The sequence below is a fragment of the Mustela putorius genome, unplaced genomic scaffold (genome assembly GCF_011764305.1).
Source record: "Mustela putorius furo isolate JIRA1106 unplaced genomic scaffold, ASM1176430v1.1 tig00001309_pilon_pilon_pilon, whole genome shotgun sequence".
NCBI classification, from domain to species: Eukaryota; Metazoa; Chordata; class Mammalia; order Carnivora; family Mustelidae; genus Mustela; species Mustela putorius.
Genome location: NW_025421685.1, coordinates 1 through 14,061, shown reverse-complemented (window position 1 = coordinate 14,061; position 14,061 = coordinate 1). Strand labels below are relative to the sequence as shown.

Genomic DNA, 14,061 nt, shown 5'->3' with positions numbered 1-14,061 from the left:
CCCATATTGGGGGAATAGATATTTACAATTGTTAGGTCTTCTTGGTGGATAGTCCCTTTAAGAATGATGTAGTGTCCTTCTGTATCTCTGACTACAGTCTTTAGTTTAAAATCTAATTTATCTGATATAGGAATCGCTATCCCGGCCTTCTTATGAGGCCCATTGTCATGCAAGATGCTTCTCCATCCCTTCACTTTCAGTCTGGGTGTATCTTTAGGTTCAAAATGGGTCTCTTGTAGACAACATATGGATGGGTCCTGTCGTTTTATCCAATCTGCAGCCCTGTGCCATTTTATGGGCGCATTTAGGCCATTCACATTGAGAGTGATTATATTTTTTCCTGTTTTGTCGAAGATTATATGACCATAGAGTTGAGGGTCCATAGCTAAGCTCTCTACTCTGTTCCACTGGTCTTTGTGTCTGTTTTTAATGCCAGTACCATGGTGTCTTGGTGATCACAGCTTTGTAGTAAAGCTTGAAATCAGGTAGCATGATGCCCCCTGTTTTATTTTTTGCTTTTCAATATTTCCTTAGGAATATCTTCTGATTCCATACAAATTTTTGGATTATTTGCTCCATCTCTTTGAAGAATACCGGTGAAATTTTGATCAGAATGGCATTAAAACTATAGATTGCTCTAGGCAGTATAGACATTTTCACAATGTTTATTCTTCCGATCCAAGAGCATGGGATGGTCTTCCATCTTTTTGTGTCTTCTTCAATTTCTTTCGTGAGTGTTCTGTAGTTCCTCAAGTACAGATCCTTTACGTCTTTGGTTAGAGTTATTCCCAGGTATTTTATGGTTCTTGGTGCTATAGTAAATGGAATGGATTCTCTAATTTCCCTTTCTGTATTTTTTTTTCCCTTTCTGTATTTTCATTTTTAGTGTAGAAGAAAGCCACTGATTTCTGTACAAACGGTTTTTGGCATCAATGGAGAGGGTGATGTAGATTCAATACTTCACTCTGTTGATGCAGTTTGTCCCATTTACTGATCTGTGTATGTTGAAGGAACCTTGCATCTGAGGGATAATTCACACTAGGTCATCATATACGATCATTTCAGTGTGGATTTGCGTTCAGTCTGCCAGGATTTTTGCAGGTATGTTCATGCAAGATACTAACCTGAACTTTCCCTTCTTGTGCAGTCCTTGCCTGGCTACGGTGTTGGAGTAATGCTGGTGTCATACAATGAGTTGGGGCATATTTATTTCTCATCAGTTTTTTGGAAGAGATTGCGATGTATTAGCCTTAATTTTTCTTTAAATAACTTAAATATTTAATATTTAAATATTTATTTAAATATCTTAAATATCTGTGTTCCACAGAGAAAACCATCTGATGCTGGAAATTTTTTTTTTGTTTCTTGCTTTTCTTTTCTTTCTTTTTTTTTTTCTTTGAGACTGAAGGTTATATTTTATTTTATTTCTTTAATTTAAATTCAATTAAAGGAGGGGGAAAGATGGTGGAGAAGTATGAGACACTGTTTCAACTGGTTCCCTAAAGTGACCTGATTATCTACCAGAACACTCTGAACACCCATAAAATCAGCCTGAGATGTAGGATTATACACTTCTAGATCTCTACGGGGGCAGAAGACACCAGTGGACAGGTAAAGCAGAGTGGGAAAGTTGGACTGATATCAGAAGATAACAGATGCCAGTCAGCTGGGGAGGAGTTTGCTCTATGAGGAAGGCAAGACCATTTCCTCTGCACTCTCTCAGTGTGCCAGCTACCTCGCAGTCCACTTTCAGGATACTTCCTCTTCTCTGGAATGTTTGAATAATTACTGCTATACCTGATAAACACATTTTCTCAGGAAACAGGATGGCATAGAAGTAGGAGATACTGTTCCAACCAGTCTCCTAAAGTGAGTTGATTATCTACCCAAAAAACTCTGATCACCCATGAAATAAGCCTGAGATTAGAATGATACACTTCTGGATCTCTACAGGGGCAGAAGATGTCAGTGGACAGGTAAAGCAGAGTGGGCATATCTGACTGATACCGGAAGATAAATAAGAGGGGGAGGGAGCCACCAGAAGTGACCCATTGGAAAGTAATACCCTAATACGAGAGTGCCCTGTTATTGGGGGAGCAGCATTAACTTGGAGGCTGGTTAAAAGCACTAAAAAGAGCACAAGATATCAAGAGGAAACTGGTAGAGTTGGGCACTCTGGTGCACAGGCTTAAGCTTAGGGACCCAAGACAGACACTGCTGGCACAGTGCCAGAAAGAGTTCACTGAAGAATCTAGGCCATGGTCCCTGAGCCTCTGGCACCCATGTGTGAGAGTCTGGGTGGATGCCATCCTCCATTCTTTAGAACCACAGGCTTTTTCACACTACACAGGCACTGCATATCTGGGGCCTGAGCTGTGTACCACGCTGTCCCCAGAGAAAGGTCCATGTGGACACTAGCTGGTGGGCCCTAGGACCGTCAAAGCATCTGAACACTCCCAACCTGGGCCGACACGAAAATCTCAGTGGACTGTCTCTAGTTGGGATCTGTAGGGCAGTCTGGACCAGCCCAAACAGCAGCCCAGCAATGGCAGCCACTGGAAATGAACTCCCTGGATCAATATCATGGTTTTACTAGCACCAGGGTGTAGACAATCCAGAGCTCATGAAACCCCTGAGAAGGTGGCTGAGAACGAGCTCTGCTGGTAGGAGGTGGCAGAGGGGGAGTCTATGTTCTCTGGACCACCCAGATGGGAACAGGCTGAGGCTTCTCTCTGAAACAGAGGTATGGGTGCAGTTTGCTTTCTCCTAAACCTCTGAAGAACTGCCCAAAGCTGCCAGAGGGGGGAAAATAACCTGCAGAGAACAGAAGCCTGGAAAACAGGTATCCTCAGAGCACAGCCCCATGATAGGGGGCAGGAGGACTCAACTTAAGCAAGGGGGCAGGAGGACTCAACCTAATCAAAAACAACACAGAAGGCCTCTCCTCCAGAAATCCAGACCCCCCTCAAAAGGAGAGGACAACCACCAGTGTCCCCATAAAACTGTAAAAGCCCAATACGAGTGGAAAAGAAGATATTAAGCTCCCAGTATTGCTCTTAAACTTGTATATTTAATAGATAAAACTTCCTTTTTTAATTGTTCCCACTATTCTCATTCTTTTTAAATTAAAAAAATTTTTTTGACCTATTGACCATTACAACGTGATGTTGAATACAAGAATTTCCATAATAACCTTTCAACTTGAATTTTTTTTGATACATATACATGTGTTTTTCTTTAAAAAAATACTCATATAGAGATAAGCTCCAAGGTAATCCTCTTTCCACAATCAATGCTACCCCTATATATAAATCAGTTTTAATCCCCCTTTATCTCCAGAAAGTTGAGTCCTTTAACAAAGAATCAAGATACACCCAGGAAGAATAAAAATAACTGTCCTCACTCACACTGAGGATTTATAACCACCCTCCCATCTTTTTCTTCTGTTAGTGTTTCTGCATATTTGTTTTTGTTCTGGTAGTATATAAATCTTATACTTAAGGTTCATTTTGGCTGGGTTCTTTTTTTCTTGTCGTTTGCTTTTGTTGGTCTTTTTGTTTGTCCATTTTTGTTTGTATACATTATAAGTCTTACCTTTGGGGCCCATTCTGGCTGGGTCTTCTTTTTTTTTCTTACATTTTTTTCCTGTCTCTCTTTCCCTCTCTGTTTCTTTTTTCATTCTTTTTGGTGGGGACACCTGATTGCTCAGAAGTGTTCTGGGGTGCACTTTCTTGGATCACAGTTGATACATTCAGCTATACATCCCCTCAGCCATCTCTGACAAAAATGACTAGGAGGAGGAATGCCCAACAGAGGAAATATACAGAGACTGTGCCCTCACCATCAGAGCTATTGGATATGGACATAAGCCACATGTCAGAAAGGGAATTCAGGCTAACAATTTTCCAGACAATGGCTAGGTTAGAGAAAACCATTAATGACAACATATTTGGAATAGGTTAGGGCAGAAGTGAAAGCAACCAGAGATGATGTTAACAATGCTCTCAGTGAATTCCAATCTAATCTAAATTTTCTACAGCTAGGGTAACTGAAGCTGAAGATAGAATTAGGGATCTAGAGGACAAACTGATAGAGAAAAAAGATCAGGAGCAGGCCTGGAACAAATAGCTTAGAAGCCATGAAAAGAGAATTAGTTAAAGAAATGATGCCATGAAATGTTCCAGTGTCAGAAATCTTGGAATCCCTGAGGGGGAGGAGAAAGAAAGAAGAGTAGAGGATATAGTTGAAGAAATTCTCCATGAAAATTTTCCCAATCTGGCAAAGGGAACCTGGGTTTGTGTCTCAGAGGAGGAAGATCTGCCCCCAAGATCATAGAAACTAGAAAGACCTCGAGACACCTGATTGTGAAACTGAGGAATCATAATTTTAGACAGAAACTCTTGAAAGCAGATAAGGGGAAGTGATTCCTTATGTATATAGGAAGGTCCAGCAGAATAACTTCAGACTTGTCCACAGAAACCTGGAAAGCCAGAAAGGGCTGGCAATACATATTCAGGGTACTAAATGAACAGAACTTGCAGCCAAGAATACTTTATCCAGCATGACGGACATTCAAAATGGATGGAGAGAAAAAGAGCTTCCAAGACTGGCAATGTTTAAAAGGTATGTGACCACCAAAACAGCACTACAAGAAATATTAAGGGAAGGGTCTATAAAAGAAGAAAGAACCCAAGAGTGTCATAGAACAGAAATATAGGGATACAGTCTATAGAAACAAGGACTTCATGGGCAACACAATGCCGATAAAAATGTATCTCTCAATAATCACCCTCAAGATGAACACCCTGAACGTTGCAATGAAATGGCACAGGCTTGTAGACTGGATAAAAGGACAGGACCTGTCCATATGTTGTCTACAAGAGCCCTATTTTGAACTTATGGATGCATCCAGACTGAAAGTGAAGGAATGGAGAAGCATGTTTTATGCCAATGGGCCTCTAAAGAAGGCTGGGATAGCGATTCTCATATCAGAGAAATTAGATTTTAAACTAAAGACTGTAATCAGAGATACAGAAGGACACTACATCATTCTTAAAGGGTCTATCCACCAAGAAGATCTAATAATTATAAATATTTATGCCCAACCCCTTACAGGAGCAGCCAACTACATAAGACAACTGTGAATCAAGATAAAGAGACATACTGATATGAATACATTAATCATAGGGGATCCTAACACACCACTCTCAGTAATAGGCTGATCATCCAAGCAGAAAATGAATAAGGAAACAAGAGCATTGAATGACACATTGTACCAGATGGACCTCACCGATATATAGAGAACATTCCACCCTCAAACAACAGAATACTCATCCTTCTGGAGCACACATGGAATAAATCTGGACTCAAAAAATACCAAAACATTGATATTATTCCATGTGTATTCTCAGACTGCAGTGCTTTGAAACTGGAGCTCAACCACAAGAAAAAGTTTGGAAGGAGCTCAAATACCTGGAAGCTAAGACCACCTTGCTTAAGAATGCTTGCATCAACCAGAAAGTCAAAGAAGAACTTAAGCAATTCATGGAAACCAGTGAGTATGAAGACACTTCAGTCCAAAACCTATGGGATACAGCCAAGGAGGTCCTAAGGGGGATGTACATAATCATTCAATCCTCCCTCAAAAAAGAACGGAAAAATCCAGAATACACCAGCTGTGTTTATACCTTAAAGAACTGGAGAGTTACAAAAAATAAGCCAACTACGTACATAAGAAGGGAAATAATCATGATTAGAGCAGAGATCAATGAGATAGAAACTAGGCATACAGTAGAACGCATCATTGAAACTAGAAGCTGTTTTTTTGAAAGAATCAATAAGATCGATGAAACATCGGCCAAATTAATCTAAAAGAAAATAAAAGAGGCCCAAATTAATAAAATTATGAATGAAAAGGGAGAGATCAGAACTAACATCAAGGAAATAGAAATAATCATCAGAAATTATTATCAACAGCTATATGCATAGTTAAGCAACCTTGATGTAATGGACGCATTCCTGGAATACTATAAACTTCCAAAACTGAATCAGGAAGAAACTGACAACCTGAAAAGGCCAATATCTAGTAATGAGATTGGAGCAGTGATTAAAAACCTCCCCAAAACCAGAGCCCAGGACCTGCAGATGCCCTGGGTAATTCTACCAAACTTTCGTAGAAGAAATAAAACCTATTCTCCTGAAGCTGTTTCAAAAAACTGAAGCATATGGAAAACTTCCAGAATCTTTTTATGAAGCCAGCATTACCTTGATTTCCCAAACAGACAGAGACTGCACCAAAAAGGAGAATTTCAGACCAATATCTCTGATGAATATGGATGCTAAGATTCTCAACAAGATCCTAGATAATCGGATCCAACTGTACATTAAAAAAAATTATCCACGATGACCAGGTGTGATTTGTCCATGGGATGCAGGTGTGGTTCAACATTTGCAATTCACTTGATGTGAAGGACAAATCAATAAGAGAAGAAAGAAGAACCATATGGTCCTCTCTATTGAAGCAAAAAAAGCATTTGAGAAGATACAGAATCTGTTCCTGATTAAAACACTTCAAAGTATAGGGATAGAGGGAACATTCCACAACTTATCAAATCTGTCTATGAAAAAGCCACAGAAAATATTATCATCAATGGGGAAAAGCTAAGAGCCTTCCCTTTGAGATCAGGAACAAGACAAGGATGCCCACTCTCACCACTCTTGTTCAACACAGTATTAGAAGTCCTAGCAACAGCAATCAGACAACAAAGAGAAATAAAAGGTATCCAAATTGGCAATGAAGAAGTCAAACTCTCTCTTTGCTGAGGACATGATACTTTATATGGAAAACCCTAAAGAATCCACCCCCAAACTACTAGAACTCATACCACAATTGAGTAATGTGGCAGGATACAAAATAAATGTGCAGAAATCAGTTGCTTTCTTATACAACAACAATAAAAATACAGAAAGGGCAATTAGAGAATGGACTCCATTTACTATAGCATGAAGAACCATAAGATACCTGGGAATAAACCTCACCAAAGAGGTAAAGGATCTGTACTCGAGGAATTACAGAAAACTCATGAAAGAAACTGAAGAAGACACAAAAAGTTGGAAGACGATTCCATGCTCATGGATCGGAAGAACAAACATTGTTAAAATGTCTATCCTGCCCAGAGCAATCTATACTTTCAATGACATTTCGATCAAAATTCTAGCAGCGTTTTTCAAGGAGCTGAAGCAAACAATTGTAAAATATGTATGGAATCAGAAGAGACCCTGGATCATTAAGGAAATGTTGAAAAAGAAAAACAAAACTGGGGGCCTCACATTACCTGATTTCAAGTTCTACTACAAAGCTGTGATCATGAAGACAGCAGGTTACTGGCATAAAAACAGACACATAGACCAGTGGAACAGAGTAGAGAGCCCAGATATGGACCCTCAGCTTCATTGTCAAATAATCTTTGACAAAGCAGGAAAAAATTATACAGTGGAAAAAAGACAGTCTCTTCAATAAATCGTGCTGGGAATACTGGACAGCTATATGTAGAGGAATGAAACTCAGCCACTCTCTTACACCATACACAACGAAATGGATAAAATACCTCAACATGAGACAGGAATCCATCAGAATCCTAGAGGAGAACATACGCAGTAACCTCTTCGACAATGGCCACAACCATTTCTATCATGACATGTATACAAAGGCAAAGGAAAAAAAGCAAAAATGAACTTTTGGGACTTCATCAAGATCAAAACTTCTGCCCAGAAAAGGAAACAGTCAATAAGACAAAGAGGCAACCCATGGAATGGGAGAAGATATTCACAAATGACAGTACAGACAAAGGGCTGATATCCAAGACTATAGACAACTCCTCAAACTCAATACACACAAAACAGATAATCATGTCAAAAATGGGTAGAGGACATGAACAGACAGTTCTCCCAATGAAGACGTACAAATGGCGATCGGACACATGAAAAAATGTTCATCATCATTATCCATCAGGGAGATTCAAATCAAAACCACATTGAGATACCACCTTACACCAGTCAGAATGGCCAAAATTAGCAAGACAGGAAACAACGTGTGTTGGAGAGGATGTGGAGAAAGGGGAACCCTCTTATACTGTTGGTGGGAATGCAAGTTAGTTCAACCACTTTGTAGAACAGTGTGGAGATTCCTCAAGAATTTAAAAATAGAGCTTTCCTATGGCCCTGCAATTGCACTACTGGGTATTTACCCCAAAGATACAGATGTAGTGAGAAGAAGGGCCATCTGTACTCCAATGTTTATAGCAGAAATGGCCATCGTCTCAAAACTGTGGAAAGAACCAAGATGTCCCAACTTTTGTAGCAACATGGAAAGGACTGGAAGAGATTATGCTGAGTGAAATAAGTCAAACAGAGAGAGTCAATTATCATATGGTTTCACTTATTTGTGGAGTATGACAAGTAGCATGGAAGACAAGGGGAATTAGAGAGGAGAAGGGAGTTGGGGGAAATTGGAAGGGGAGGTGAACCATGAGAGACTATGGACTCAAACAATCTGAGGGGCTTGAAGCATTGAGGGGTGGGAGGTTGGGGGAATCAGGTGGTGAATATTAGAGAGGATACGGATTGCATGGATCACTGGGTGTGTGCAAAAATAATGAATACTGTTGTCACAAATGGCAAGATTTCATTTCTTTTGATGGCTGCATATCATATGATCTCCCTGATATGAGGAAGTGGTGATGCAACATGGGGGCTTAAGTGGGTAGGAGAAGAATAAACGAAACAAGATGGGATTGGGAGGGAGACAAACCATAAGTGACTCTTAATCTCACAAAACAAACTGAGGGTTGCTGGGGGGAGGGGGTTTGGGAGAAGGGGGTGGGATTATGGACATTGGGGAGGGTATGTGCTTTGGTGAGTGCTGTGAAGTGTGTAAACCTGGTGATTCACAGACCTGTACCCCTGGGGATAAAAATATATGTTTATAAAAAATAAAAAATTATAAAAATTAAATAAAAAAATAGATAAAAAATAATGAATATTGTTATGCTGAAAATAAATAAAATCCCCCCAAAATAAAAAAAAATACTGAAAAAAAAAACCAAGATGTCCTTCAACGGATGAATGGATAAGGAAGATGTGGTCCATATACACTATGGAGTATTATGCCTCCATCAGAAAGGATGAAAACCCAACTTTTGCATCAACATGTACGGGACTGGAGGAGATTATGCTGAGTGAAATAAGTCAGTGCAGAGAGTCAATTATCTTATGGTTTTGCTTATTTGTGGAGCATAGGGAATGACATGGAGGCCATGGGGAGATGGAGGGGAGAAGAGTGTTGGGGGAAACTTGGGGGGAGATGAGCCATGGGAGACTGTGGACTCTGAGAAACAAACTGAGGGTTTTGGAAGGGAGGGGGGTGTGAGGTTAGGTGAGTCTGCTGGTGGGTATTATGGAGGGCAGGTATTGCATGGAGCACTGGGTGTGGTGCATAAACAATGTATCTTGGAACACTCAAAAAAATTAAAATTAAAAACATTTAAAAACTTCAAAAATATATGAAATATATAGACAGTAGGAAATAAAAAGGGTGCAAGTAAAAGAGTGGCTGTAACTTTCGTTTTGGACAAAATAGAGTGCTTCATTGTTACTGGGTGTATTTTGACCCATATGTTAGAGGACACTAAATCTCCAAAATCACTAGAAAATTAAAGGATGGATATATAAGAAGGTAAAACTGGATAGAGTGAACAACTTTCTAAGATAAAGCATGTACCTGTTAAAAAATATAGGTCTGTAAAAATACAAGTCATAGTGTCCTATGGAAAAAAGATCTGGTATAATAGACATCTTGCTGAACACAGCCACTTTTCTGCTTGTAGAAATACACATCTGTATTATTACCTCTCAGGCTGATTTCATGGGTGTTCAAAGTAGTTTATAGATTTGCAGCTAAATTCAAGGGACTTGCTTTAACTGGGTCCTCTACACCTCCCCATCTTGCCTCGATCTCCCTGTTCCTGAGTTTTGGTCTACATGTTAGGAGACACTATATGTGAAAACTTTAAGGAAATCACAACTTATTTTATACATAAATTGATTAGAGAGAAAAATTGGGTTATGTGGGGCATAAATCTATAAGATGAAGATTTGAAATTTAGAAACTGAAGTTAGGAAATAAGACTCTCTTTGAAATGGGAACACGGTATAACAAGAAAAAGCTAGGAAAAGAAAAGAAAGAAAAAAGAAATGTAAACTTTTATCCTGAGTATAAGCAAGTCCTGAGGGAACACTTGGAGCTCCCTATGTAATTTCCCCTGGTGCTGGAGTTTCCAGTTCCTGTGGGAAGTAACCTGATCCTTCACCTGTTCTTCCAGTCTGTCTTCTGGGGGAGGGGCCTGATGCTTGGCTTCTCATGCATCTTTGTCCTGTTGGAGTTGCCCTACTCTTGTCAGGGTCATTGGCTGAATGGGATCGGACCCTGTGTCTGGTTCTTTTTCCCTGGTGGCTTTCGGCTTTTCCTCAGAGGGTCAGAGCAAACATGGCCCTGTGGGAATCTCCAGCCCAGAGCCACAATGTGGTGGCCCGAACCCCCACCACCATCTCAGGTCAATCCATCTCTACTTCTATGTGTACCTAAATCCCCAGACGTGCATTATTGATGCCCACTGCAACTCTCTGGGGAAAGTTCCAGGACCCATGAGTGTCTCCGTGCTTTCTGACTTTGCAATTGTTAGTGGGTTTGGTCTCGTGCGTGCACCATCTTGAGTACCTTCTAGGTCATGCTGGGTGCTGACCCAGTGTCCTGTCTGGTGTCACATCATTCCAAGAACTGTTGCCCAGGTGTGGATGTAGCCACTTTGTGCACCAAGCCATGGGCTCACTCATGCACCCTCTTGCGTGGCTCCCCGTTCACGACCCGGTGCCTCTCCAGTGTCCTTTCATAGGCCACACTGCCCTGAGAGCTGTTGCCCTGGTTTGGTCCCAAATCGTTTTATATCTCTTCTGGGATGTTAAGCAGCCTAAACCTTCTAGTCGTTTTCAGGGTGGTCAGGCACAGAGCAGTCTCCCAACTGGCCTGACTTGTGGTTTATGGTGACTGAAGCTGAGAGTCCCTCTGAGCTTGCTGACTGTAACCCCTCTCCCTGTGCCACTGCTTGGGCAGTCTATTGGATAGGCTTCCCCATTACTTCTGGCTTCCTGTGATCTGAGATCCCAGTGATCCACCCACAATCCTGTCCTATTCATCCCTGTGCTCCTTTCAGTAAGGGAGGTCTCTCGCGGGAGCAGATTGCGCAGGTCCTGATTTTTTGCTCCCGGTGGCTGGCTCATGGAGACTCCCTGCAATCTCCATTTATCTTCCGATATTTCCCCCAAAGATTTACGTTTCTCCACTTCCTACCTCACAAAAACCAGTCATTTTGCCTCTTGTAAAAATCCAGAAAATTGTTCTTACATCTGAGGTTGAATTCGTGTGTGTTCAGAATGGTCTGATGCACATCCGGCTAAATCCAAGGGACCAGCAGAAAGGAGGGCCCTTCTCTGCCGCCATCTTGCTCCTCATCTCCTGAAGCACAGACTCTGAATGACAGACTAGATCAGATTGATTTCTTTCCTTTGATTTTGTTTTAAATTTTTATTTTATTTTATTTTTATGTATTCTTAAGTTAACTTATTTTAAATGATTGTATTTATTTATTTAACAGAAAACACAAGTAAAGGGAGCAGGAATTCAATTTAGTTAACAGATAGTGCATTCCTGGTTTCAGAGGTAGAATTCAGTGATTCATCAGGTGCATATAACACGGAGTGCTCATTCCATCACGTGCCCTCCTGAATGCCCATGAGGCAGTTATCCCATCCCCCACCCCAGCCACCTCTAGTTTGAACACAAAATTTTGAGTATTATTTCAGGATTTAGATTGGGAAATGTTCCTCCTAGAATTCTAGTATTAAGTATTTATTTTCTCACATTATCTCCTTAAATTTCATTTTAAAATTATGTTCATTTAGCCACCATATAGTACATCGTTAGTTTTCAATGTCGTTCAACAATTCATTATTTGCATGAAGCACGCAGTGCTCACTCATCATGTGTCCTCATTGTCCATCACCGAGTTTCCCCATGCGGCCCCTCCTACCGCTCCAAAACCCTATTTGTTCCACAGAAAATCATATTAATTTCTGATATCATTTATTTTGGGTTTCTTCTTTTCCTTTTGATAAATCTAGGCAGAGGTTTCTCAGTTTTATTGTTTTTGTTTTCCAAAAAACTATGCCTTGCTTTTTTGTTCTGTTCTGTGTTTGTTTTTTTTTCTTTTGTTTTTATATCACGTATTACTGCTCTAATCTTTACTATTTCCTTCCTTCTCCTGTATTTAGGCTTTAGTCATCAACCTTCTCTAGCTCTTCCAGGTGTAATGTTGGAGTGTTTCTTTCAGATTTTTCTTGCTTCTTGAGGTCTTCCTGTATGCTGTGTATTTTTGTTTTAGGACCACCATTGCTGCAGAAAAATTAGGGCAAAGTGAAAAAGGTTTCATGCTTGTGTGTGTGTGTGTGTGTGTGTGTGTGTGTATGTGTGTGTGTTTATGCCTGTGTGTGTGTCATGTCCAGACTACACATCACACGTGGTGGGGGCTCCACTGCTTTCCCATGTTGTCACTAACATTGATGCTCTGAGAATTGTTTCAGACAGTGACTCCCCAACCAAGACCCTTTCTTCTTTTTCTTTTAATTGTTGATGCCTCTGGTGGCCTCATGTCCAGCATGCACTTTATGCTACTTCTAGGGAGTTTGCACTTTGAAAAGGGTGGACCTGTGCTGCACAGTGAGAACAGCTGGGAGTCCTGTAAAGGCTCACTTGAAGAGCATCCGGATATTTGTGCTTCATTGGTATTTATGGACAAGAATAAACAACGTGAGTGATTCAGTTTTTTGTGCATTTTGGTATAATTGTTTTCCCATTAGAATACATTTTCAAAGCCAGAGAGTGAAGAGGTAAGCACAGAATTATGTGTGCAGAGAAGGTCCCTGAGGGAAAGTGTTCTCTGGAGAGGAATTGCTAGATCCTGACAGGAAACCTGCTTATAACCTTCATCTGCATCTGCTCCTGGTGCTTAAAGACAGACTTTGTGAGTAGTGTGCACCCCCTGGTGGTCCAGATCCCGTCCTACAGTGAGGTTGGTGTCTGGGCTCACACTGAGGGCCCCTCATTGTGTCTGTTGCACAGTAATACACGGCTGTGTCCTCAGCTCTCAGGCTGTTCATCTGCAGATACAGCATGTTCTTGCCGTTGTCTCTGGAGATGGTGAATCGGCCCTTCACAGAGTCTGTGTAGTATGTGTAACTACCACCCTTGCTAATATCTGCGACCCACTGCAGCCCCTTCCCTGGGGCCTGGTGGACCCAGCTCATGCCATAGCTACTGAAGGTGAATCCAGAGGCTGCACAGGAGAGTCTCAGGGACCCCCCAGGCTTCAACAGGTCTCCCCCAGACTCCACCAGCTGCACCTCACACTGGACACCTGCAGACACAAGACAACATGGTCAGGAATCTCTCACACACCCATGGTTTCCTTCACTCATATCCACTCACATCCTCAATGTCTGTTGTTCACCATGAATTACCTTTTAAAAGAGCAACAAGGAAAACCCAGCCAAGTACAAATTCCATGGTGATTTCTCTGTGTCTGGTCCTGAGCACTGACTGGAACACCTGGGAATCCTGGTGCTGGGGCTCCTCTCCCAGCTGCAGAGTCAGGTTTGGGCTGTTTTAATCAGCAGATGGAGGACCCTATTTGCATGTCCTCTGGCTATATATTCAGCTTGGGATCTAGTCTGACAGAGAGGCAGTGACCCACGCAGTTGTGAATACCTTTTAGTGCTAATATAAATTTTGAAGAAAATGTTTTTTATTATATAACTTTCCAGGGTGTATACTTGTGTTTGTAGGGTGTCCATGAAAATATATGGGGTGAGACTGACCCCAGGATCTAGGTCAGTGCTCCCCCAACAGGAATTGCTTCACCCAACCCCGAATCATCTCCAGGACAGAGTGTC

General features: G+C 41.2%; 1 gene segment (V, D, J or C); it reads right to left on the bottom strand.

Moving 5' to 3' along the window:
- Nucleotides 1-12,404: 12,404 nt before the first annotated feature.
- Nucleotides 12,405-13,762, bottom strand: LOC101678893. The segment is given in 3 exon segments: nucleotides 12,405-12,505; nucleotides 13,176-13,526; nucleotides 13,630-13,762. Coding segments are annotated over 3 exon segments (498 nt in total).
- Nucleotides 13,763-14,061: the final 299 nt, after the last annotated feature.